This window comes from Suncus etruscus, chromosome 1, assembly GCF_024139225.1.
Source record: "Suncus etruscus isolate mSunEtr1 chromosome 1, mSunEtr1.pri.cur, whole genome shotgun sequence".
NCBI lineage: Eukaryota > Metazoa > Chordata > Mammalia > Eulipotyphla > Soricidae > Suncus > Suncus etruscus.
Window position 1 is genome coordinate 144,953,968 of NC_064848.1, and position 26,439 is coordinate 144,980,406.

The 26,439-nt window shown below is 46.7% G+C and overlaps 1 protein-coding gene across 2 annotated transcripts in view; it reads right to left on the minus strand.

Moving 5' to 3' along the window:
- Nucleotides 1-5,567: 5,567 nt before the first annotated feature.
- Nucleotides 5,568-26,439, minus strand: part of SLC13A4 (solute carrier family 13 member 4) — a 53,555-nt gene continuing 32,683 nt past the window's right edge. Inside the window, exons 9-16 of one of the 2 annotated variants that reach the window (XM_049774596.1) lie at nt 20,758-20,877; nt 19,144-19,245; nt 17,471-17,572; nt 16,080-16,177; nt 15,777-15,901; nt 9,539-9,700; nt 8,177-8,314; nt 5,568-5,887 (exon numbers count right to left, since the gene is read on the minus strand). In XM_049774596.1, the coding sequence (XP_049630553.1) occupies nt 5,750-5,887; nt 8,177-8,314; nt 9,539-9,700; nt 15,777-15,901; nt 16,080-16,177; nt 17,471-17,572; nt 19,144-19,245; nt 20,758-20,877 (985 nt within the window). In that variant the 3' untranslated portion in view covers nt 5,568-5,749. The remainder of the gene's footprint in view (nt 5,888-8,176; nt 8,315-9,538; nt 9,701-15,776; nt 15,902-16,079; nt 16,178-17,470; nt 17,573-19,143; nt 19,246-20,757; nt 20,878-26,439) is intronic. The other variant, XM_049774604.1, reaches the window with a different exon arrangement.

Sequence of the window (26,439 nt, forward strand, 5' to 3'; positions counted from 1 at the left end):
ATAGATTTCAGGGTTGATGTTGCAAAAATTATACATATGTTGAACATGAAAATAGAGAAAAACTAATTTATCCTTGTCAGAAGAGGGACTATTTTATGAGTTACGAGCCTACTATAATTGATGTCTTTGGTCTTGTCTTCTGATTCTGTGTTGATATAGTTATTGCTTTTGATTTATAACAATCAAAAGTCAGGCCATTTCTAAGGTCTACAGATGGCCTTTGAACTATCCCTGGAGCAGCATGAGTGAAAATAGCAGCGCTATTTCAATTAAAAGATTTTCTTGGGATGGAGTGAAAGCACAGCGGTAGGCTGCCTTTCATGCAGCCAACCCAGGACAGACCTGCATTTGATCCCTAACATCCCATACGATCCCTTGTGCCTGCCAGGAGCAATTTCTGAGTGCAGAGCCAGTAGTAATGCCTGAGCAATGCAGGGTGTGGCCCAAAAACCAAAAAAAAAAAAAAAAAAAAAGTTTGGCTTGTGAATAGTTGGTACAAATTTACAATATATATATTTTTTTTGGTTCTTGGGTCACACCTGCCAGTGTTCAGAAGTTACTCCTGGCTCTGTGCTCAGAAATCACCCCTGGCAGTCAAGGGGGACCATAATGGGATGCTGAGATTTGAACCACTGTCTTGGATCGGCTGTTTCAAGGCAAATGCCCTACCGCTGTGCTATCTCTCCAGCCCCACTATATGTTTTTCTTTTTTCTTTTTTTTCTTTTTTTTTGTTTTTGGGTCACACCCGGCTGTGCTCAGAGATTACTCCTGGCTGATTGCTCAGAAATAGCTCCTGGCAGGCACGGGGGACCATATGGGACACAGGGATTCAAACCAACCACCTTTGGTCCTGGATTGGCTGCTTGCAAGGCAAACACCACTGTGCTGTCTTCCGGGCCCATCTTTTTTATTTTGTTTTTATAAGCATTATATTTCTCATTTTCATTTTGTTTGTTTTGGGCTACATTTGGCAGTGCTCATAGGCTGTTTCCTGCTTCCCACTGATGGATCACATGTGCTGTGGCAGGGATTGAACCTGGGTCTCCTGCATGCAGAACACATGTTCAGCCTGTTGAGCTCTCTTCATTTAGTTTTCTTAGTAACATTTCCCCCATCTTTCCTTATGGTAAGAATACAGTATATAAAACATAACCTCCAAAATATGGTTAGTCCGTATTATCTCATCAAGAGGGCATCCAGGAAATAGCAGTAGTTATGTTGGCACTCAGACATCAATTTTTGTTGTTTCTGGACCATACCAAGTGGCACTCGAGTTACTGATGGCTCTGCACTCACAAATCACTCTTGGCAGGCTCAGGGGACTAAATGGGTTACTGGAGATCACAAGTCAGCTGTGTGCAAGGCAAACATCTAATCTGCTGTGCTATCACTCCACCCTAGGCATTAATTTTCTTTTTGGTTTTATTTTGATTTTGGGCCACATCCAGCAGTGCTCAGGGGTTAACCCATTCCTAGGTCTGTGCTCAGAAATCACTCCTGGCAGGCTGGGGACCATATGGGATGTTGGGAATTGAACCGGGCCCCTCCCAGGTCATCTGCATGCAAGGCAAATGCCCTATCACTGTGTTCTCTCTCCAGATTTTTTATTGCCTCTTGGCCTGCCTAGATTTCTGTTGAGCCATATCTCCACATTTCCAGTGTTCCTGTTTCAGTCACTCCTCCCAAAAGAACTTTGTCTTGTCCAGTAACAGATGAAGCTTCCCATCATGGTGTTGGTGTGAGGCAAATTTTCCATTCCTGATGTAGATGAATGAGTTTCCCTTCATCCTGTTGCCCCTTCCAACTCCCAGGATCTCACGTAAAGGAACAAGGAGGAGGTGAAGAAAAATGTTTTGAGATCTTGCCTGCCCTTTGTAGGGCACTTTTGACATGTAGCTTGACCTAAACCTGGATGCAGCATATTTGGCCAAGTATTGAGGACTTAACAGATGCATGTATTTTTCTAAGGTACTGGGAAGAGAACAGTAGGACAGTAAGAATTTGTGAGAAGAGTATGGGGTTGGGCATCCTCAAGTCAATACCTTTGGGGTGGGTCTATAGGGAAGGGATAGCATGCCTGCCTCCTGCATATCCCACTGTGCAGCCTGGGATGGGCACAGAGGAACCCTCCGGGTGCCTTCCTGATAGCTGCTTTCCTTTGTGCCTTCATGATTCAGCTTTCTGATAACTTGTCATGGTTCTTTTTTTTTTTTTTTTTGTTGTTGTTGTTTTTTGTTTTTGGTTTTTGGGTCACACGTGGTGGTGCTCAGGGATAACTTCTGGCTCTGTGCTCAGCAATCGCTCCTGGCAGGCACGGTAGGCCGTATGCGATGCCAGGGATCCAACCTGGGTTGGGTTGGCCACGTGCAAGGCAAATGCCCTACCTATTGTGCTATTAGTCTGGCCCTACTTGTCATTTTTCTCACCTTTACATATACTTGCTCAGTTGTGGTCCCTGTCAGTTGGACTCATGTCTTCTTCTGACATTATATGGGATGCTAGCCTGAAATCATGTCATGCTAATGTAAAAGATCTTAGAACACATCTATAATGGGTAAGTTAAAGGAATTTCCAAGGCAACTTTAATTTTGATGTGCACAATTGTCCCTCAGTACCTTTAGAGATTGGTTCTAGGAGTTAGTTCCCTGCAAGTGCTCAGGTTTCTTAAAAGCATTACGTAGCACAAGATAAATGTATTAATTGTCATTATATACTCTATCCAGAGAATAATGACAAGAAAAAAATCAATATATGTTCAGTACAGACACAACTATCATAGAACTGACTCACTACTTAGACATTTTTAGTTCAGGGGAAGAGCAATAGTACTGCAAGTAGGGTGCTTACCTTGTACATGGCTGACCTGGGCTTGATCTCTGGCATTTCGTATGGTCCCCCCGCAAACTGCCCTGAGTCATTCTTGAGTGTGGAGCCAGGAGTAATTCCTGAACATTTGGGGGGTGGCCCAAAATTGAATTTTTTACTTCAGTTTGTCTTTTGTTGTTGTTGTTGTTGTTTTTGGTGCCACACCTAGTGACGCTCAGGGGTTACTCCTGGCTATGTGCTCAGAAATTGCTCCTGGCTTGGGGGACCATATGGGACGCCGGGGGATCGAACGTTCTGTCCTAGGCTAGCGTGGGCAAGGCAGATAGATACGTTACCACTTGCACCACCGCTCCAGTCCCTTCTGTTTGTATTTTGTTGATCCTAGGATGTGGAGACCTTTTGTGATTCACTTGAGATCAAAATGCTGCTCTGCTTAGTGATTTTGTTCCTCCATGTCTTCACTTGTACATGTGTTGGTATAAGTGTGCTGCTGCTGATCATTTTCAGTATTGTGCACTGGAAGATAAAAGGGAAGGGCCAGAGCCATAGCACAGCGGTAGGGCGTTGCTTTGCACACGGCTATCCCAGGATGGACCTGGTTCAATCACCAGCATCCCATATGGTCCCTCAGTATGCCAGGAGCAATTTCTGAGCACAGAGCCAGGAGTAACCCCTGAGCACTGCTGGGTGTGATCCTACCCCCACCCTACCAAAAAAAAAAAAAAGAAGATAAAAGGACATAGTGTGTTAGGAGATAAATTAATGTTGCCCGTATATGAAGAGTCAGATGGGGATTGGAGCAATAGCATAGTGGGTAGGGCGTTCTAAGTTTACCTTGCAGGCAGCTGACCTGGATTCTATCCCTGGCATCCCATATGGTGTTCTGAGCATAGAGCCTGGAGTAACACCCGAGCACTGCTGGGTGTGCCCCCTCCCCCCAATAGAATCAGTTTTGCAAGAAACAGCTATTAAGTGTGTTGGTTACTGTCCAGCAGAGAGTATCTGATGACAAGGAATTGTGTCATGTTTCATTAGAATAAGAAACTTGTTTGGTCAGATCTTTGGATTGCGGGATGAGCAATCTCTGGGCCGGATTGACACCAGTGCTTTTACTAAGTTGGCTGGTTGAGTTCCTGTTGTTGAGTTCCTGTTTGTTTGAGTTCCTGGCATCACTGCTCTGGGCTTTCCTTTCAGGACCCAGACACCTTCTAAAATGGCTGGAGGGGCCAGTAATTTCCAGTATATTCCAAGCCCGCTTTTCTCTCCTACTTTCAGAATCTTATTGATCCAATGCACCTTCAACATATTTATTGTCTCACTTAAATGGCTAATGCCTTTGAGGATTTGATCACCCTGGCAGTAATCTAAATAATTTTACCCTAAGCAAAGTGAGAAATGATCATATTCCTAGCTGGTCACATTCTATGGTCAGAACAGGCAAATGTGACTGGCACAAAAGAAACTTAGATACTTAGTAAAATTAAAGTAAGGGGTTGATAGATTATTGTGGGAGACAATAATGGTGTCAACAATAACAAAAAGTCGGGCCCGGAGAGATAGCACAGAGGCCTTTGCCTTGCAAGCAGCTGATTCAGGACCAAAGGTGGTTGGTTCGAATCCCGGTGTCCCATATGGTCCCCTGTGCCTGCCAGGAGCTATTTCTGAACAGAAGGCCAGGAGTAACCCCTGAGCACAGCTGGGTGTGGCCCCAAAACAAAACAAAACAAAACAACAATAACAAAAGTCATGAAAACTAGTAACTAGGGTAGCTAGTGGCTAAAGGTTGATCAGAACCACATAATTTGTACAAATGGGGCTGGGGTACTGCTGTGAGCTGCGTCCAGTATTGGATCCTGGCATAAAATGGACATGAACCGTCGGAAGAAAGAGGCCTTAGGAAATTTTTATTGAGCAGTTACAGTTAATATCGTATATGTCGCCGGGGCCTTTTAGACGCACTGGAGCCATCGCTTCCCATTCAGGGGTCTGTTGGTTTGTGGAAATGACAGAAGTGTTGGGACTTACATCTTAGACCAATATTCTCCACTCCTCAGGGACAAACATTCCATCCAGGAGAAAGCCAGGCAGGTGCCATTAGCCTTGTTCTGTCGACTCTTATCCCCAGGGCATGTGTTTTCTGTCACTTCTCACCCTTAACCAAACAATGGTGCTGACAGTGAGTGGAAAGAGATGCCAATCTCAGTGGGTCAATGGGTCGCCTTGCTCTACTTCCCTTTCCATTGACAGCAGCTCTGGCCTCTCCAAAGAGGGGCTCTGTATCTGTACAGAAACTTGGTGCCCAGATCAGGGAAACTGTTGAAAAAAACTCAAGCCACCCCCCCCCCACAAAAAAAAAAACCAAACAACAAACCGGAACTAGAGCCCTGATAAGAGAGCACTGATTGTCACAGTGTGGATTTACTAAGAAGTGTTCTTTTTTTCTGTGCAGAGAAGCTAAGAGACACTTCAGAGACAGGCTTCTGGGTGCATCGCCCCCATGGGCCCAGAGCAGAGCTTGGCTGTTTATTTTCATTGTGCACATAGCAGAGGCTTTGAGTTTGTCCTTCAGCCTCAAAGCAGCTGGAAAACTCAGCCTTGCCAACCGGGTGACAGGTTCATCACTCAAACCTGAGCCTGAGGCAGCGAAAGCTTCTTGTCCTCAGAGACACGGACTGGCAAGATTCGTTTACAAGGACATGAGAAAACGAAGGAGCTTTTTTGTTTTGTTTTGTTTTGATGAGCTGTGGGGCTAAATGAGGACAGAGGAAAACATGTCCTTACCAGCATGGGACTTGATGGCTGGAAGTTTCCTATATGCAAAGGGTAGCGGCAGGATCTTTGGGGGGTAGGGTAAAGGCTCCTTGCGGGTTCTCAGTCCAGGCCCAGGTGAGGCTGCTGTAGATGGGCAGCATCGCCCCCAGGTCACACATGGTCAGTGAGGTTACTGACCTGCGCCCAGGCAGGGAAAGTGTCCAGGTTGAAGAGGCTCACTCCCCACGTGTTGATGGCCACCATCACTATCACCAGGCCGATGACATTGACCCCCAGACCAGCTTTCACCTGTGGGACACAGCCAGTACCCATCACTCCAGCAGACAGCAGTCCAGAACTCCCAAGTATCCTCTTTTTAGGACTCTAGGTACCTTTGCACTTGGTAAGGGCAGTGAGCGACAGAAGAGGCAGGGAGAGCTTCAGGATCCTCAGTGCGTGAGTACTCTTGGCTATCTTGAGAGGCTTGGGAGAGTGCCCTCACACCACCAGGTTTGAAATGTTAAGAGCTGCACTAAATAAAGGTTCTTGATAGGGAAATGTGTCCAGCCAAACTCACCAGGCCCTGTGAGGTAAGAATGGCTCCAGGTTTTCATTACTGACCTGGCAGGGTTCCCAGTGGGAGCTATTGCCACTGGCTTGTTTTACCCTCTAGGAACAGCTCAGAGAAGTAGCCTTGGGCTCTCATGGGGAGGCAGGTGAACTCCCTGTTCCAGCCTCCATGGGAAGGGGCCTGGGCATGCTGGCCCCACATGCGTGTCTAAAGGGATGACATGCAGGCTGAGGGGTATGTGAAGGGATGAGGTGACAGGGCCAGGTGGCACAGCATTTGGGGGACTGTTGGCATCCTATTAGGGTGTAGCTAAGGCCCATGCTTTAAGCCACATGTCTCACTGGGACTAAATTGGAAAAAGCAAGGGAAAGAGAACTCTAGAAATGATAGAGCAGTTTCTATTATTATTTTGGTTTTGGGTTACTTTCCTGGCACTGCTCAGGACTTACTCCTGGCTCTGAACACTGACAGGGGTAACCCCAAAACAAAATATTCCTGGTTGGCTCAAAGACATAATGGGGTGCCAGGGATCAAAGCCAGGTTGGTCATGTGCAAGGCAGGCACCTTTCTTGTACTGTCTCTGCAGCCCCATGGAGCAGATTCTAAAGGAGCTAAAATAAGATGATTTTGAATAAAGGGGAATATGGAGTAATCCCAAAGTCTCACCTGAGTGCCAGCCTCGGCCACTCTAATCACAGAATTGCCGGGTCAGAGGCTCCAAGTGTCAGTGAAGTAAGAGGCACACAGCAGAGGACCAGGGGACCAGGAGAGTGAAGTGGAGCAGACAGGGTTGTGTAGTAAGATCAGAGCAGGCAAAGAACCCCCTAACCCCCTATTTCCTGTAGTATAGCAGGTGACCTGGAAGCACTTTGAAAGATGGACAGGCACAAAGCGGCTGTACCCATTTTGGAGTACAGGCTGTTCTATTGATCCTACCAGCTGCAAGGAGTGTGAGCTGCTTCTCCAGTGGAAAAATCTCTGCCTCAGTAAGGAGTGAAACCTATGTCATCCCACCAAGCCTTGGTACATGGTATTTCCTGACACCACAACCTCGCTATACACACACACACACACACACACACACACACACACACACACACACACTTCCATCTGTCGGTACATCCATCTATCTCCAAATTGGTTTCAGACCCATCCCCAACTCTGCTCAGGGCTTACTCCTGGCTCTGTGCTCAGGGGAACATATACAGTGTTGGACTGAACTAGGATTGACTCTATGCAAGGTAAATGCATAGCAGTGAGTTTAGGATAAGGAGTGTGGACACTTTTTTTTCTTTCCTTTTTTTAGCCACACTCGGTGATGCTGAGGATTACTCCTGGCTATGCACTCAGAAATCGCTTCTGGCCTGGGGACCACATGGGACACCGGGGGATTGAACCACAGTCTATCCTAGGCTGGTATGCACAACGCAGACACCTTACTGCTGTGTGCCACTGCTCCAGCCCTGGTAGGACACTGTTAAATAGCACAGGTATCTCCTCAAAGCTATCTTTTGTGAGCCCAGCTGCCAGAAAAGACTTCACCTGCCCTTGAATGCTTGCTCAGAGCAGACTTTAACCCAAAGATCCTTTGGCCCCCAAATGACTTTCAGCCCCTTAGTTTATACTTTTCTCATACTCCTACAAACAAACCAGTGGCCTTTTCACGGCATGGGACACTTTCATCTCCACCTTATCTTTGAAGAAATGGAGACAGAGCTTTGTGCATGTTGCATCTTCCGGACTGGTCACATCCTGCGTCCCAGTCGTCATTGTCCAGGTAACTATTCCAGATAAGGGTCAAAAGGCCAGAAGATGGAGATAATACATTGCTATTATCCATGCTGTAGTTCCACTCCAACACTGTCTCATCCATACCAACCATTCCTACCACCAGATACACTGAACATTGACCAGTGGGGCGAAGGCCACAAAGCAGAAAAGTTGGACAAAGACTATGGATCTTCTCATCCCTAATAAAGTCTCCTCCTCTTGACCTCCCCGCCACATACAATGCTCCACTCACTCACCATGTCTTTGATCTGGCAGTGCCCGTAGCTGAAGACAATGGCATTGGGGGGGTTGCCCACAGGCAGCATCACTGCGAAGGAGATGCACATGGTGACGGGGATCAGAGTGTAGAGCGGGTTGATGTGCAGAGTTTCAGACTGGAAGAGAAAGCAAGGAAGTGTCGGCAGATAATGGTCTGTCTTGTTCTGTGTGTGCTGTCATGGCAGACACCAATGCAGGCACTGTCACATCACCACACTGCAGGGCACACTGGTGGCTGACCCAGTGGGTCCATACTGCTGGCTCTACCTGCAAACTTGGAATCTGAAGTACCACTGAGGCGTTCTTAGTTTTGGGTGCTGGCCTAGGAAGCTATTCTAAAGTTTTATTCCTTTATTTGGGGAAGGGTTTGGGTCACACCCGGCAGGGCTCAGGGGTTACTCCTGGCTCTGCACTCAGAAATCACTCTTGGCCAGCTCTGGGAACCATATGGTTGGGATGCTGGGGATCAAACCTGTGTCTGTCCCCACTCAGCCATATGCAAGGCAGACACTCTCTACCTCTGTGCTGTCACTCCAGCCCCTAAAGTTTTATTCCTTAGCAGGAAACATTTTAAACATGAATCTCATGAACACTCTTGATTAAAATCAGGATTCCTTCCTCTTGGGGTACAGAAAGTTGTTTTTTTTTTGTTTTGTTTTGTTTTGGCTATTTGAGCCACACCCAGCAGCGCTCAGGTATTACTCCTGGCTCTGTACTCAGAAATAGCTCCTGGCAGGCGGGGGGTGGGGTGGGGTGTTAATGTGGGATGCTGGGAATTGAACCTGGGTCCGCCACATGCAAGGCAAACACCTTATCACTGTGCTATATCTCCGGCCCCAGAAAGTTTGTTTTTTCCCTCCTAGGTAAGGTACTTTGCATAAGATTTGAACCCAGGGTTTTATGCTCTATGTAGTCAAGTTTTTTAGGGCTTTCTGTTTGTTTATTTTGAGCTATACTTGGCAGTGTTGATGGCTTACTCCTGGCTCTGCTCAGGAATCACTACTGTGGGGCTGGAATTGGGGTGGGCACAGGGGACAAAAAGAATTAAACTTGGGTTGGCCTTGTATAGGGCAAAAACCTACCCCTGTCCTGTCTCTCTGGCCCAGTGTGGTCAAGTTCTAATTCTGTAACTAACATGCTTATGCCTGAGACAGGGCGGAGATTGGAGGGTAGCCCGCATCCTGACCCTTGAGCTGTCTCCCCAAACAACCCTGTTAAGTTTGCTTTTGTGGTTCTGCAAAGCAAACTCAAGATTTCACATCTGCAAAGCAAAATGAGTGAATATTGCAATTGTACCCTGAGGATCAAGGATCGCTGTGAGTGATGCCTGCTTCACTTACTAGGCTGCACAGGATGGGCAGGAAGATGGTGATGGTAGCTGGGTTGCTTACAAACTCTGTGACGATGGATACCAGGATGCACGCGAGCAGGGTGACGGCCCAGGGTGGGAGGCTGCTGAGGGACAGCATCTGGTGCCCGATCCAGGAGGAGAGGCCTGAGCTCTGCAGACAAGAAAGGGTATTGAGTAATAGGGAAAAAGGAAAAAGTCTCTTTTATGTCCTCTCTAGACATAGAAAGTCCAGGAGTGGATGGGCGTTGAGATACTAGAAGGGAGGCCCAGAGGTCAACCCTTGGCTCCAGCAGTCTCCCTGAATTAGATGAGATGGACGAGATCATTTGTGTAAGCCCAGGACCACTCTTTATTTAGCATTGTACGACTTTCATTCTTAAGGTCAGTAGAGGCCCTTCCCCACTTGTCCCCATCCTCCTGAGGATTTTGTCACAGTGCTTGAGAGAGAACCAACCCCTCAACATCAATCTGTTACCTAGCCCCCATATTTGACATCCTCTGTTTCTGAGTAATTGTTACAGGGCTGGGAGGGGCTGCTTCTCACTCTGGCCTGTAGGCAGAGTCTCTCAGACCCTGACACTTTTGTTGTTGTTTGGGGCCAGACCTGGTGGTGCTCAAGAGTTACTCCTGGCTCTGAACTCAGGGATCACTCCTTGCAGGGATCAGGGACCCTATGGGATGCAGGGGATCAAACCCAAGCCACAGCATATGCCCTACCCACTATATTATCTCTCTAGCCCCTGGGCCTAGTCCCATCCTGGGCCAGTCTCATCCCCACCTTGGCTAGCATTTGCTAGTGGTTTTAGGAAGGCAGATTACCTCTAGAATATGTTCCAGAAGCAACTTTTTTTTTTTTTTTTTTTTTTTGTTGTTTTTGGGTCACACCTGGCTGTGTTCAGGGGTTACTCCTGGCACTATGCTCAGAAATCGCCCCTGGCAGGCACAGGGGACCATATGTGATGCTGGGATTCAAACCACCATCCTTCTGCATGAAAGACAAACGCCTTACCTCCATGCTATTTCTCCGGCCCCCAGAAGCAACATGTATTTTTTTTTTAACTTTTTTTTTTTTTGGTTTTTCGGGCCACACCTGTTTGATGCTCAGGGTTTACTCCTGGCTAAACGCTCAGAAATTGCCCCTGGCTTGGGGGGACCATATGGGATGCCAGGGGATCGAACCGTTGGCCTACCTTGGCTAGCGCTTGCAAGGCACACCTTACCTCTAGCGCCACCTCACCGGCCCCTGCAACATGTACTTCTATCACCAAATGACCGAATCTTCCTACTTGAATAATTCATTTGGTTAGAAGCTGCTAATCCTCCATTAGTGGGGACTCTTCCCTCACCCCTAATAATGAAAGGCACCATTAAGTTTCTATATTAACTTTTCCCTCCCCAGGTTGTCATGTTATTGTCTATCTTTCCCTTTCTCTTCTCCCTTTTATGGTTGTGTGCTCTGACCTTTTCCTACTTAACCTGGACTGCCAGTGCAGAAAAGGGATGGATGAAAGGATCCACAAGGGAAGGAGAAAGAAGAGCCTGGTCATACTCGAGTTTTATTTTATTTTATTGTTTGTTTTTATTTTTTCCACATCCAGCAGTACTGAGGGGTTACTTCTTGCAGTTCTCAGGAGACCATGTGGGATGCTAGGGATCCAACTCAGGTGGGCTGTGTAGAAGCAAATACCCTACTTGCTGTTCTATCTTTGGCCCTTTACTTTAAAGACCATATCAGGACTTGTCAGTAGATTCTTCTAACAAATTTGTCCCAAGCTTATTTGCTTTTCAGAACACCTCATGCAAACATGAGGTACAAACACCTCATGAACTTCGGGGGCCTCTAGCCAGCATTTTTTGCTTTCTTTTTTTCTCTCCACTGACCTAACACTATAAACCCAGAGTGCAGGGCCTACATCAAGTAATGGTTAGTTAATGTAGAGCCCAGAGGCCTTGAAAACCTCAAATTGTTCATCTCTGTGACCCATTAAACACTTGTTCACTGGACAGAGCTGAGACAAACAGCATCTATTATATAAAGAAATGGATTTTATTGATCATGTCATCTAAGCAGTACTATGAAGGAAAGTGAAATACCGGAACTATTTTAGGTTATAATTTGGAATAAATTGAACCACAAAGATAGAAAAAAAAAGTATAGCAGATGTTTAAATTGAGGGAGTAGAGAGATAGCACCATGGGTTAGGTGCTTGTGTTTAATTTTGGAGTGGGGAACTTTTTTTGGCCACACCCTGCAGGTAAAATAGAAAAAGACAAAAAAAAATTTTTTTTGAAAAAGAAAATTTAAAAGCAAGCTGGCACCAGAGCAAAAATACAGAGGGTAGAGACTAGAGAGATCAGACATGGATTAGGCGCATCTAATTTTTCTTACTGCTTTTAATTTTTTGTTTCTTTTTTAGGCCCCACCTGGCAGTGCTAAAGGGTTACTCCTGACTCTGCACTCAGAAATTGCTCCTGGCAGGCTCAGGAGACCATATGCAATGCTGGGGATTGAACCTGGGTCCATCTGGGTTGGCCACATGCAAGGCAAATGCCCTACCATTGTGCTACTATTCCAGTCCTTTGCTTTTAATTTTTAAATTTATTATGAAGACATTTTACATTGGATTTTTATCACTAATGTCAAGATTGAAATTATTTTACATTCAGCAGCAATCATTTACATTACCGCATTTGCCGGTGTATAAGACGACTGGGCTTATAAGATGATCCCCTAATTTTGCAGTTAAAACATAGATTTAGGCCTATATTCGCTGTATCAGAACGTTCCTGTGCTGCAACTGTATGTACCACAGTGAGCCAATCACAACAAGCAAACGTTCAAAGGTGTCATAGACTTCCTCTCTGACTCTGGCCAATCTGAGCAGGCTTTTGACAGTGTAGATTCGGGTCCAGAACATTGTCTAATTTGCATGCATCAAAAGCCTGCTTGGATTGGCTGAGTTAGAGAGGCAGCCCGAGCAGCCTTGCAGTGATTGGTGCAGGATCGAGTTGGAAAATTCGTTTTGTGGCAATATTCAGACAATTTTCGTTTAGCGGCATATCGAAACATTTTGGGGAATATACTCGGCGTATAAGACGACCCCCTATTTTCGGTTGACTTTTGTTTCAAAAATCGTCTTATACGCCGGAAAATACGGTACACCTGACATAACTCGCAAATCTAGTACAGGCTGTAATTACAAAAATACCAGTGGTGCACTCTGTAATACATCTTTATTTTGTTTTGTTTTGGCTTGGTGTTGGGGCCACATCTCGCAGTGCTCAGGGTTCACTGCTGGAGGTGCCTGAGGTACTGTATATGATGCTGTGAATTGAACCCCATTTGGCTGCATACAGGTACCTTACTCATTGTATTCTAGTCCCTTTCTTAAAATAAAAAATAGTAGAAATAGTGCAGAGGTTAAGATTTTTTCCTTGGGGCCGGAGTGATAGCACAGTGGTAGGGCATTTTCCTTGCATGCTGCTGACCTGGGATAGACCCTGGTTCGACACCCGGCATCCCATATGGTCTCCCAAGCCTGCCAGGAGTGATTTCTGAGTGCAGGGCCAGGAATAACCTCTGAGCACCACCAGGTGTGGCTCCCAAACAAAAACAAACAAGATATTTTTCTTTCATGTGGTTCAATACTCACCTCCACATATGGTTCCCCTAGGACTACCAAGAGTGAACCCTAAACACAGATACAGTGCAAAGCAGGAACCCTACCTGCTGTACTATCACTGTGCCCTGTATCCTGAATTTGGAAGTAGAAATATTGAGGGAACATAAACAGGATTGGGGAAAGGACTTGGACTTCATAGTAGTGGCTCACAATGAAAAGAATACATTTTGGGGCCCGGAGAGATAGCACAGCGGCGTTTGCCTTGCAAGCAGCCGATCCAGGACCAAAGGTGGTTGGTTCGAATCCCGGTGTCCCATATGGTCCCCCGTGCCTGCCAGGAGCTATTTCTGAGCAGACAGCCAGGAGTAACCCCTGAGCACTGCCGGGTGTGGCCCAAAAACAAAAAAAAAAAAAAGAAAAAAAAAAGAAAAGAATACATTTCATGATCATTGTTGATACGGATACCAATGTAGTCTTGGAAAAGCATCTATGAAAAAACTCAAGGTGCCATATTAGAAAGATAGTATAGCAGGTAATATTCTTGCTTTGCACACAGCGAACTAAGGTTCAATCCTGTGCCACATATGTTCCCCTTGCACTACAAGGTGTGACCCCGAAAGCCAAAGCAAAACAAAAGTACTGGATCACCAGTGAGGGACAGGATCTGATGAACATTTTAAGATTGGCCACCACTGGTCTCATCTGAATAAGCCTCCAGGGCAGAGACCAGCATAACCAGGAGTCATTCTGAGAGATAATAAAGGAAACTAGGAGTTTGGGGGATGGAATTTCTGAGAGTGTGTGTCTTGTAATTGTCTTATTATTTTAATCATTACTACCTAAGTGAGGGTTCCATTCAGCCAGAGACCTGAGCTAAAAATAGAGAACTGTGGGGCTGGAGAGATAGTACAGAGGGTAGGGTATTTGTCTTGTGTGCAGTTGACCTGGGTTCTATCCCTGACACTCCTGAGCCCACCAGGAGTGATTCCAGAGTACAGAGTCAAGAGTAAACCTGAGCATCCCTGGGTAGGACCCCCAAAACCAAAAATAAAGAGAGAACTGATCTTTGTTCTCTTCAGAGGGAAATCTCAGAGTATGTGGGTGGGACACTTGTATGACTTTCCACCTCCATATTGATGCAGCTAGCTCTAATCCTCAGGGAATGAACAATCAATCAAAAGTAAACTTGTGAACATCCTCACACTAGTGAGAATGGTGTACATCAAAAAGTCCATATACAACCAGTGTTGGCAGAGAGATGGCAGGAAAGGAAACCTGGGCCCTGAGTGATAGCATAGCTGTTAGGGCATTTGCCTTATATGAGGCCAACCTGGGTTTGATCCCTGGTATCTCATATGGTTCATATGGGATGAGATACCAGGAAATCTCTGTACCAAGGCTACGGAGTTATTTGTTAACAAAGAGCCAGGAGTAACTCTTGAGCACAGCCAGATGTGGCCCCTATCCCTTTACTTCGCAAAAAAGAAAGGAACCCTCATTCACTGTAGGTGGAAATGTCTGGCTTAGCTTCTATGGAACACAGTATGGGAATGTCTCAAAAGGAAAAATAAATTTCCTATATGACCTAGCAATTCCACTCTTTAGCTTCTATCCCAAGAATAGAAAAACATCAACTCACAAAAATAGAGGTACCCCCATGTACACCAAGCGTTACTTGATCTATAATAGCCAGAAAGCAACCAAAATGTCCAACAATAGACAAATGACGAAGTAATTGGTATAGAAGCACAAGGGACTCAGCTAAAAGGGAAGATGAATTTTTCTTTTGCCCCAATTTGGATGGAACTAGAGGTAGTCGGGGTAAATGAAATAATGTCAGAGAAGACAAAGTCCAACTGATCTTCTATGTGGTATATAAAGAAACAAGGGAATGGACAGTGAAGAGGACAACCGTTGGTCTTTGACTACAAAACTGAGGTTATAACCAGTGGCAGGTAGAGAAGGAAGAGGCCCAGCAAGAAATGATGTAACAGCGTTGGGTGATCCTGAGCACAGTGGTGGTGTGCAACAAAAATACTCTGTACACAAAAACATAAATGTTATCTCTATTGTAATCATGTTAATTCTTCCTCTCCCACCTCAAAATGTGAATCGATTTGGAATTAGGTTAAAGCATATAGAAATGAAGAGACAGGAGGAGAATAAACTGGATCCATTCTTACAGTTTTCAAATACAGGAAGATCATCTGGAAATTCAATTATGTTGCCCTTAAGAAGTTCTCACCCTTACTTCCCTCTGAGGACAATTTGCAATGCCACTTGGGTCTCTGGGTCTTTATGGACATAAGCCCTAATGTCATGTCCAAACCCTAGAAGTAAATGGCTACAGAAGCCAACATTTGTGGTCAGATGGGCCCATAAGTGAAGCATGAATGTCTCATGCTTGACTCATCTATGACTTGAGTCCTGGCAGAGTCATCTGAGAAGGACAGGGAAGAGCAAAATGTCCTGTCCTGGCTATCCTATTTTCCTCCCACTAAGTTGGCTGAACAGTCAACACCTTTTCCTGCACCTCTGAAACTTCCCTGCCAGCCCCAGATACCTCAGTAGGGAAGGAGACCTGGGAGACCCTCAATGGCTGACCTTGCTGCCGGAAGCCAGAGCATAGCCTCCTCCAACCAGGATGACAATTTCCCAGGGCATGGCCCTCTGGAAGTCCTTCCATGTGATGATGGGCTCCATCCCCTTTGAGGACTCCTGATTCTCCTCTGCAGAAGGGGAGATAGGAAGGAAACAGAAGTGAGTTCTAACTGATGGGTCCCTAATGTGCTGGGAATCAGCCCTGTTCTCTGCAGGAGGCCATGGAAGGACTCCTGGAAATCCCAGTGTGGATCCTCTGGAACTCTTCCTTCTCCGACCCAGCCTCTTCCCCTTAACACCTCTCACCTTCATTCTTTTTCCCAAAGCAGGGCTTCTTGGCAGGGATGAGGAAGAGGAGGAAACCAAGGAAGACAGAGACGGTGGCATCAGTGCGGAAGCCTTTCCTAGCAAAGAGATGAGCAGGGCTGGAGGAGGGCGGTCTGGACACCTGGGGATGACCTCAGCTCTCGGGGAGTCTGTCCAAGTGTCTCGACTTGACCTTGACTATCTCTGTTGCAGTAGCTGACAGGGCTGGTGGAGACAGTGGGCCATGGTGGGTGTATGGGGAAAGTACCCTTCATAGGACCCATTAGCAGGAACAACCAGAGGATACTTAGAGCAGGGACAGTAGGAAGGGGTGAGTCACTTGAGTCAGGTTATCCCTCAGTGTTTTGTCTCAGGAGAGGGAGAAGTGGAAGAGAAAAGGAGGGGAAGACAAAGAGTGTTTGAGAGAGAGAGAGAGAGAGAGAGAGAGAGAGAGAGAGAGAGAGGAAGATGAGAATGTATATGTAAAAGAGAATGTGTGTATGTGAAAGAGTGCATGAGAGAGGGAGGAGGGAGACTGTGTGTGTATGTGTGTGTGTGTGTGTGTGTGAGAGAGAGAGAGAGAGAGAAATTTATGTATATTTGAGAGAAAGTATGCATGAGAGAATGTGTGTACAAGAGTGTGTGTGAAAGATAGTGTCAGAGAATATCTGCATGAGGCTGTGTGAGTGTATGTAACATTGTGTGTAAGAAAGTGTGTGTGTCCAGCTAGTGATCTGGAAGAAGCCGAAAACAAGGTTTCCAAGAAAAAGAAGTGGAAACTTTCCACCAAGGAGGAGTCGCTCAGTAGCCCTGAAGAAGCTGTTTGTAGCAGTGAGAGCTGTGGCAGTGCCAAGAACAAGAAAACAAATCACAAAAACGATCTCAGGAGACTAAAAGGACACTTTCATGGGTGATCTAAACCCTGTTTCCCTGTATCCCCCAATAAAGACAAATTCAAATTCAAAAATAAAAAAGTTTGTGTGTGAACTATATCAGTGTATGTGTGTATGTGTGTGAAAGAGACATATATATATATATATATATATATATATATATATATATATATATATATATAGAGAGAGAGAGAGAGAGAGAGAGAGAGAGAGAGAGAGAGAGAGAGAGAGAGAGAACTGGAATCCCTGGCCCCCAGGGTAATATGCAGGACTCCAGGACTTTCTACTTTCTAGCTGCCCTCTTCCTCCATAGCATTTCCCAGAGTTCCAGGGCCCATGTTTGGTGAGTGGCAATGTCAGCTCCTAGTGAGGTGTACACTCACTTTCTTCCTAAGAACATTCTGCAGCCCCCAAAAAGGGGGACTTTCAGGGGAGCCACATCCAGGAGGGCCACACTGCAGAATTTGGGGTGTTTCCTTGGGGCCTTTGATCACTTACTTTTCAAAGAGAGAATCCCAGCCAGGAACAAAGCCCGGCTCCCTGGAGAACCACAGCACCGTCATCAGCACAAAGAAAAATCCGGTCACCATCTCAGGGTAGCTAGGAAAGAGGCCAGGGTGGAAAAGATTCTTGGTCAGCACAGGGGCCACCCCACTGGCTCTGGGAGAGGGATGGGCAGACTGTCTTGACCCACATACATGGAGGCACCAACACCCCTAGGAGAGGCTGGCTCTGAGGTGGGGATTGCCCAAGCTTGATTCTTCCTTCCAGCCAAGAAGATAGCTGGAAATGCACAGAGAAATGCTACCTGGTAAACATTAATATTTAAAAATAAAAATAACCGTCCCTTCAATGATTTCTCCCAATACTGACTACACTTTTGTGTCACTGTGTATTGCCACTATAAAATTTGTGACCTGGAACCAGGGCCTAGTGCAGGCTGAACACAGGCCTGATGTATCTGTGTGTTTAGCATGGACTATATTTGACAAAAATGTGATTTTATGCTAAGAAGCATAAAGGCAGCAACTAAGAACTAAGAAGCTAATCATTTGAATTATATTTTCCTTTTTTGGGGAGAGGAGGGATAGTTGGGTCACACCCAGAGGTGTTAAGGTTTTATTCCTGGCTCTGTGCTCAGGAGTGACTCCTGCTACTGCTCACACCATGGACATCAAACTCTGGTCTACTACATGTAAGGCAAGTGCCTTACTGTTTTCCTGTATATTCTACAAGGAATAGATTATTCTTTTTATAAATTAAAGTCTGATTTATTTATCTGTTTTGCTTTGTTTGGAGACCATACCCTATGATGTTCAGGACTTCTGGTTCTGCACTCAGGGATCATTCCTGACAGTATGTGGGGATCCATATGGGATGCTGGGGATCGAACCCGAGCCAGCAGTGTGCAGGGCAAGGGCTCTACTGGCTATATTATCACTCCAGCCCTACAATAGAGTTTTAAAAACACACACGTGTGTGTATATATATATATACATGAATTCTCAAAGTCACATGTGACAGCTGGCATAGAAATAACGCTAAGGGCTGGAGTGATAGCACAGAGGTAGGGTGTTTGCCTTGCATGCAGCTGACCCAGAACTACCCTGGTTTGACCCCTGGATCCCATACGGTCCTTCAAGCTTGCCAGGAGCAATTTCTGAGTGCAGAGACACGAGTAAACTCTGAGCACCACCGGTGTGGCCCCAAAACAACAACAACAAAAAAATGATGCTAAATAAAATCCAAAGTCTTGAGGTGGGGGCTCAAGGGACTTGGAGTCTGGGACCACTTGTTCTTCTACCTGTAGTGGATGCTGCCTGCTGCTTCCCACATCGAGCACACTCAGTGCCCTAGGAATGTCCTCCTCTGAGCAATGTAAAGGGGCCCTGATTTTCTAGGGGGCTCAGCTTCTGGAGAGGGCAGCGGGATTGCTGGACATTTCTTCTCCCCACTGCCTCTCAGACTCCACCCAAAGCCTTGGTCAGTCCTTGGACAGAAAAAATGGAGCCAGCAGCCAGACTGGCAATAAATAGCACTTCTAAATGCATGTGTTTGGTCCTTGTGGGAACTGTCCCTGTTCTCTGCAGGGACTCAGAACAAAGCTGGCCTGAGCCTGGTTGCCCTGCCAGCTGGCACCTCCCAGGCTGAATGAGTGCACTAGGTTCTACCTAATGTCTCCCAGCTTCTCATATTCTTCTTGGATTCTTTTCTCTGACATTTCTTCCCTCTTGGTCTTTTTCTTCTTGCTCAGAGAACAGGTCTCCCTAAAACTGCAAAGGAGCAAAGGGAGAAAGAAAGATGCAGATAAAATATATAACTTTTGGCTTGTTGGGATCCTTTCATTTCAGATCCATCTGATCCCTCCAGCCCCACCTGTCCTTGCCCTGAAGTGCCATGTCACACAGTCTGCACCCTCCCTTCCCCCTGGAGTCACAAGCATGTCTGTCTCAGAGCATCTTTGCTCTGCTGGTGGAAGATCTCATGAATTTTTGCAAGCATATTTATGCAGAATTGTTTCTGCATTTATAGAGTAAGACTTTATGAGACTGTAGGTGTACAAATGCTTATATATTTAAGGGCTGCAAACACACACACACACACAGGGGTATGTGTTTATCTGGGGTGAGAGTGGGTTTTACTTTTTTGTTGGTTTTGTTTTGGGGGCCACACCAGGCAGCCTCAGGGTTAACTCTGGCTCTGCATTCAGAAATTATTCCTGGCAGGCGTGGGATGCAGGAGATGGAACTGAGTCACTTGAGTCTATAAAATTAGCCTGTTTCTGGTGAAATAGTATAGAGGGTAGGGCTCTAGTCTTTCATGCAACTGACCCAGGTTTGTTTTGTTTTGCTTTTTGGGGGGGCCATACCCAGCTGTGCTCAGTGTTGACTTTGGCTTTGCTCACAGGGATCACTCCTGGTGGGTTTGGAGGACCATATGGATGTCAGGGATTGACACTGGGTACGAAGTAAGTGCCTAACCCACTGTACTATCACTACAGCCTGGTATCCCAAATGGCCCCCAAACACTGCTAGGAGTGATCCCCAATAACAAAACTAGGAGTAAATACAGCTGGTTGTTTACAAAAACAATAAAAACTAAGCCTAAGTCAACTACTCCAAGTCTTATTTCTTTAGAAGTTAGTTCAAATTACTTTTTATGTTTTTAGAGCAATGGACATTAATACCTACAGTTTTGTTTGGGACTGTTTTGCAACAGTTTGGATTTAGTTTTGGGGTGACACCCAATAGTGTTCAAAGCTGTGATTGTGAGAACATATATGGGGTGCTGGGGATTGAACCTGAGTTGTTCGTGTAAAAGGCAAGTGCCTTCGGAGAGATAGCATGGAGGTAAGGTGTTTGCCTTTCATGCAGGTCATCGGTTCAAATCCCGGCATCCCATGTGGTCCCCTGAGCCTGCCAGGAGCGATTTCTGAGCATGGAGCCAGGAGTAACTCCTGAGCACTGCCGGGTGTGACCCCCCCCCCAAAAAAAAGGCAAGTGCCTTAACTCCTGTACTGTCTCCCTGGCCCCAGTTTAAACTTTATGAATAAACATGTGCTCTAAGAAGTAGAATGGCATGAACACTTTGTGGGGAGCTTCTGGTGAAGTGCTGGGTTCCTGTAATTGGAGCAAATTATGCCAGGTGATGCCTGTCATCATCTAGCATGCTGCTTTTGCCGGAGACCTCTTCCTGCTTACTCGGCAGCTCTCACTGAGTTTGTACTTTGGCCCTAGATGGATGGCGGAACCTCTGTGCCTCATTTCCTGCGTCCCCAGACTCACTTGCAACCCAGGAACAGCCAGTGCATCCAGAACCAGCTGACCACCAGCATGATGAGGGAGATGGGAAAGCTGAAGAGAAACCAGGTGCCGAAGTTGACCACATCGGCGGCTGGGTACTGACTGCAGAGGAGAGAAATGGGACAATGGTCAGGAAAAGGTGGCTTTCTTGGTGATTCTCAGGGAAACAAGCCGAGGTACAAGATCCTTCTGAAGACAGAGAAGCTAAGTGTGGAGATTGTGATAATATTGAAAGACATGACCCAGGGGCCGGTGAGTGGCGCTAGAGGTAAGGTGTCTGCCTGGCAAGCGCTAGCCAAGGAAGGACCATGGTTCAATCCCCCGGCATCCCATATGGTTCCCCCCAAGCCAGGGGCAATTTCTGAGCGCTTAGTCAGGAGTAACCCCTGAGAATCAAACGGGTGTTACCCGAAAGACATGACTCAGAACCCATTAATTTCACAGTTGTAAAGTTTACAGAACCCAGCCAGGAAGCAGGAAGTAAATTAAAAATGCCACTTAGAACCCAGTGAGTCTACTTCTGGACATGAAGACATGATTCAAGATGCAAACTTAAAAAAGTTAAACATGCACACTTGTGTTCATTGCAGTGATCTGTACAATAGTAAGACCTAAGCGGGCAGGTTGGATGAAGAAGGGCTGCCGTAAGTGTACACTATGGAACATGACTTGCTCATGAGAAAAGATGAAATCTTTCTCTTTGCTATAATCTGGATAGAATTAGAGTGTCAGGTAAGTGAAGTGAGTTAGAGGGAGGAGGACAAGTACTGTCTGATCCCACTTGTGTGGTATTTCGAGAAACAAAGCAAAGGGGTGGACATTATCTAACAAGGACAAACCCATTGTCTCTGAGAACAGAATTAAGGTTACAGGTGGTGGAGATGAGGGCAGGGAAGAGGGAAGGTGTAGACTGGAGTGAACATAAGCACAGTGCTGGGGGTCTTGGGCACTGTGGTGGTGGAGGTTCAGAAACTGAAGAGCTAAAGCATCAACAGCACTGTTACAACCATGTTACCTCAACTGCAATAAAAACAAACAAACAGGGGGTCAGAGCTGTGGCGCAGAGCTGTAAGGCACCTGCCTTGTCGGCGCTAGCCTAGGACAGACTGCGTTCGATTCCCCAGCGTCCTATATGGTCCCCCAAGCAGGAGCGATTTCTGAGCGCATAGCCAGGAGTAACCCCTGAGCTTCACCTGGTGTGCCCCCCATATAAATAAACAGGTATTTAGGAGGCCTCAGAAATAGCTCGGGCTTAGAGCATTAGCTTTGCAAGCATAAAGTCTTGAATTCAATCTTGGGGGCCCCCATATATGCCCAGCTGGGAGCAACTGATCCCTGGTACCAGAAGTGATTTTAGTTTTCAATGTGATGTATGAGTACTTCAACTCAAGAGGTATGTTCTCTGGTGGTCTCTCAAGAAACCATGGGTGAACACCATGACCGGGAGGTTCAACCCTTAGAGAGCATGCCTGTGGTCCCTAGCAACTCTGCACCCCAAATATATGGGAGTACCCCCAATATCCTGTGTGCCTACTGCCCAACATGGGCAAGTCCTACAGGTCCATCACAAGCCCAGTGGCTGAGCGTATATATAGGTGCCATAACCTAATGTTCAACCTTCAGCCAGCACCAAGTATACAAGCAGCACCTCCAAGCATTAAGTGTACAAGCATCGCCCTCAAGCATGCAGCTAGTCCCAGGTACCCCCATCAAAGATAGGGAGGCTCTTAGCAGCCACAATCAAGATCACCAGAGTGAACACCTATGACCCTTGGGAGAGATGTTTGCTCCTAATTCTAATGATGCAGATACATTTTCTCCACAGGGTTTTGAGACAACATAGAATGGAGAAGGCAGATTGTAGTTGCTTGTTTATAGAATTAGGGGAGGAGAGTGAGCGTTCCAGTGTCAAATAAACAACTTCAGGCTTCAGAGCCTCCTGAAGCTCGATTAGAGAACAAAGATGAAGACCCTTTGCCAACAGATACTATTACTCTGAACAGCCAAGGGGGACCCCAAAGACACCTCTTCCTCCTGTGACTCCCTGAGCCCCATCATGACTGGCATTTTTCTTGGGGCTCTTTTTGCATGGGCTGTGCATAGCATTTCTCTAAGACGGGGAGAGACCCCTCTTTTATACCAGGCCTCATGCCAAAACAGACAGAACAGGGTGACCTGGGAGAAAGAAGATGGGTGAGACTGTGTCTCAGCAGTACCAGGACGTGTACTTCCTGTTGACATACTGTGGCCTTCTTGTGCCAGCCGCCATGCGCTTCTGTGGGATGGTACCATGGATTGTACCCTCCATAGAGGCCAGAGTAGCCACTGCCAGGGGAAAAGAAGAGCCCCTAAGGGCCGGAGAGATAGCACAGCGGTGTTTGCCTTCAAGCAGCTGATCCAGGACCCAAGATTGTTGGTTCGAATCCCGGCGTCCCATATGGTCCCCTGTGCCTGTCAGGAGCTATTTCTGAGCAGATAGCCAGGAGTAACCTCTGAGCACTGCCGAGTGTGCCCCCCCCCAAAAAAAAAAAAAAAGAAAGAAAGAAAGGGTGCATAAGCATATGCAGGTGTAGCTTGGAGATCCTAAAACTTTTAAGGGCTTGGAGAGATAGCACAGCGGCATTTGCCTTACAAGCAGCCATCCAGGACCAAAGGTGGTTGGTTCGAATCCTGGTGTCCCATATGGTCCCCCGTGCCTGCCAGGAGCTATTTCTGAGCAAACAGCCAGGAGTAACCCCTGAGCAACGCCGGGTGTGGCCCAAAAACCAAAAAAAAAAAAAAAAAAGAAGAGCCCCTGGAGTTATAAGGATGGCCTGTGGCACAGCCTCTTCAGGACCTCACCCAGTAAACAGGCAAACTGCCATGGCCACCTCTGCTTAGAGATGCTTCTGCCCTGCTCCTGGGCCCAGGAGATAGAACAGACTTTTTAATAAACCCACTCCTCTGGGTTATTAAGTTGGAGAGCCAAGTTCTATTTGAAGTGAAGAACATATCTAAATATTTTACCATGGGCAACCCAGATGAATGTTGGGAGGGAGGGTTTGCTAATTAAGAACAGCTCTCTGGGGCAAGCAGGGATTCCACTATTCCCAGTTCCTTTCATAGAAAGTTCATTACCCAGCTAAGTTGGAGGTTTGATTAAATGGACTATTTCCCAGCCTTCCCAGAGGGTGACTAGGGAGAAAGGTCCAGCCACAAAGTGAACTAGAAATTAAAGAGCAGGAACTCAGCTGGGTAAAGCAATATGGAGGCTAAGATCCTGGGGAACTGGAGCTCAACCTTCTTTGGGCCTTCTACACTTTCTCCTTCTTCCTTCTACCCCTCCTTCCACCTTTCCTTATTATTATTATTATTTATTTATTTATTTATTTATTTATTTATTTATTTGGTTTTTGGGCCACACCCGGCGTTGCTCAGGGGTTACTCCTGGCTGTCTGCTCAGAAATAGCTCCTGGCAGGCACGGGGGACTATATGGGACATCGGGATTCGAACCAACCACCTTCGGTCTCCTGGATCGGCTGCTTGCAAGGCAAACACCGCTGTGCTATCTCTCCGGGCCCTGCTTCCACCTTTCCTTTTTTCCTTTCTTTCTCCCTCCCTTCCTCTTCTCATTCCTCCCTTCCTCCCCTTCCTCCCCTCCCTCCCTCCCTCCCTCCCTCGCTCCCTTCCTTCCTTCCTTCCTTCCTTCCTTCCTTCCTTCCTTCCTTCCTTCCTTCCTTCCTTCCTTCCTTCCTTCCTTCCTTCCTTCCTCCCTCCCTCCCTCCCTCCCTCCCTTCCCTTCCCTCCCTTCCTTTCCCTCCCTCCCTCCCCTTCCCTCCCTCCCTCCCTCCCTCCCTCGCTCCCTTCCTTCCTTCCTTCCTTCCTTCCTTCCTTCCTTCCTTCCTTCCTTCCTTCCTTCCTTCCTTCCTTCCTTCCTTCCTTCCTTCCTCCCTCCCTCCCTCCCTCCCTCCCTCCCTCCCTCCCTCCCTTCCTTCCTTCCTTCCTTCCTTCCTTCCTTCCTTCCTTCCTTCCTTCCTTCCTTCCTCCCTTCTCATCCCTTCCCTTCCCCTCCCTCCCTCCCTTCCCTTCCCTCCCTCCCTTCCTTTCCCTCCCTCCCTCCCCTTCCCTCCCTCCCTCCCTCCCTCCCTCCCTCCCTCCCTTCCTTCCTTCCTTCCTTCCTTCCTTCCTTCCTTCCTTCCTTCCTTCCTTCCTCCCTCCCTCCCTCCCTCCCTCCCTCCCTCCCATTTCTTCCTCCTTTCTTCGTTTCCTCCCTTTTCTCCCTCCCTTTCATTTTCCTTCCTCCTTCCCTCCTTTTTCTATCCTTCGTTCCTTCTCTTTCTTTCCTTCCCTCCTTCCCTCCTTTCCATTCTTCTTTCCAAAACTGATCTCTTTTCTCTGCTGTGGGAACCCTCTCCCCGCCAATCTGTTACCTTCCTTCTCAGTCCCACCAGTATTTCAGTGTCTCCATATTGATGTCCCTTATTGACCCAGCTCTCCTCATCTGGGGTTTCTCTCATTCTCTTCATGGAGTCAGCTTTCCTATACCTCACTCTGCCTAATTGTTCTGCTCTTGGAATTTAGCTGATTCTATTGGCTCCATCACTCTGATCTGGATCACAGACACCTCCATGACACCATATCTAATGGATATAGGTCCATGTTTTGCAAGACCACAAGCAACATGAAACTACACAAGACCATCTCCCACCTAGGGACTGGGGAGTGACCCCAGGGTTTCCTCTTTCTCATCTGAACACTCTGTGATCTTTTTTATTTATCTGCTTTAATCACTGGTACTTAATTGTGAGCCCCTCTATTTCTTCTCTATGTTGCCATTATTGTCCTTACTTTTGGGGCTGCAGTGTCTATATGCCACTGGAGGCATCTCCGTCATGGGGCCCAGGGTCAAAAGGAAATGCTGGAGCTCTTTGTTCAAAAAAGATGAAGGGCAGGGCCAGAGTGGTATCACAATAGTAGGGCATTTGCCTTGCATGCATCTGGCCCATGACAGATTCGGGTTTGATTCCCAGTATTCCATATGGTCGCCCTTTGGCTGCCAGGAGTGATTTCTGAGTGCAGAACCAGGAGTAACCTCTGAGCACTGCCGGGTGTGGCCCAAAAACCAAAACAAACAAAAAAACAAAAAAACCCAAAAAACCAAAAACAAACCCAAAAACAAACAAACAAAAAGATGAAGGGCAGCCATAGTGGGTACGGTGCTTGCCTTGTGGGCAGACAATGTGAGTCAATCCCCAGAATTTCATATGGTTCTCCAAGTCTTTCCAGGAATGATCTCTGAGGTGGGCCTGTGTGACTCCATAGTTCCACACTCATCTACACAGCCCCACAGGACCGGGGCATTAAATGTGTGTCCTCAGCCTCAATATGTCATTTGACATTCAGATTTTTCTCTAATGAAACATCTCAACTTCAGTGTCAACATTTCGTCATTGATCCCTCATAAGAACCAAAGACAACTAACGCATCCCAGTGGCTGAGTGCTGACAATCCGACATTGGCTTTTCTTCGTAATTCTTCCAATACCTACTCCATGTCCTGTGAGTGTCTCTGAGCTGACCACTGTCCCTCAGATAGTCATGGGACCCAGTCCCACACCAGCTGTCTCCTAGCCATTCCCTCTCAGTCTCCTGTTGCCCACACTCTCCTTTCCAAGTTGTCCTCCA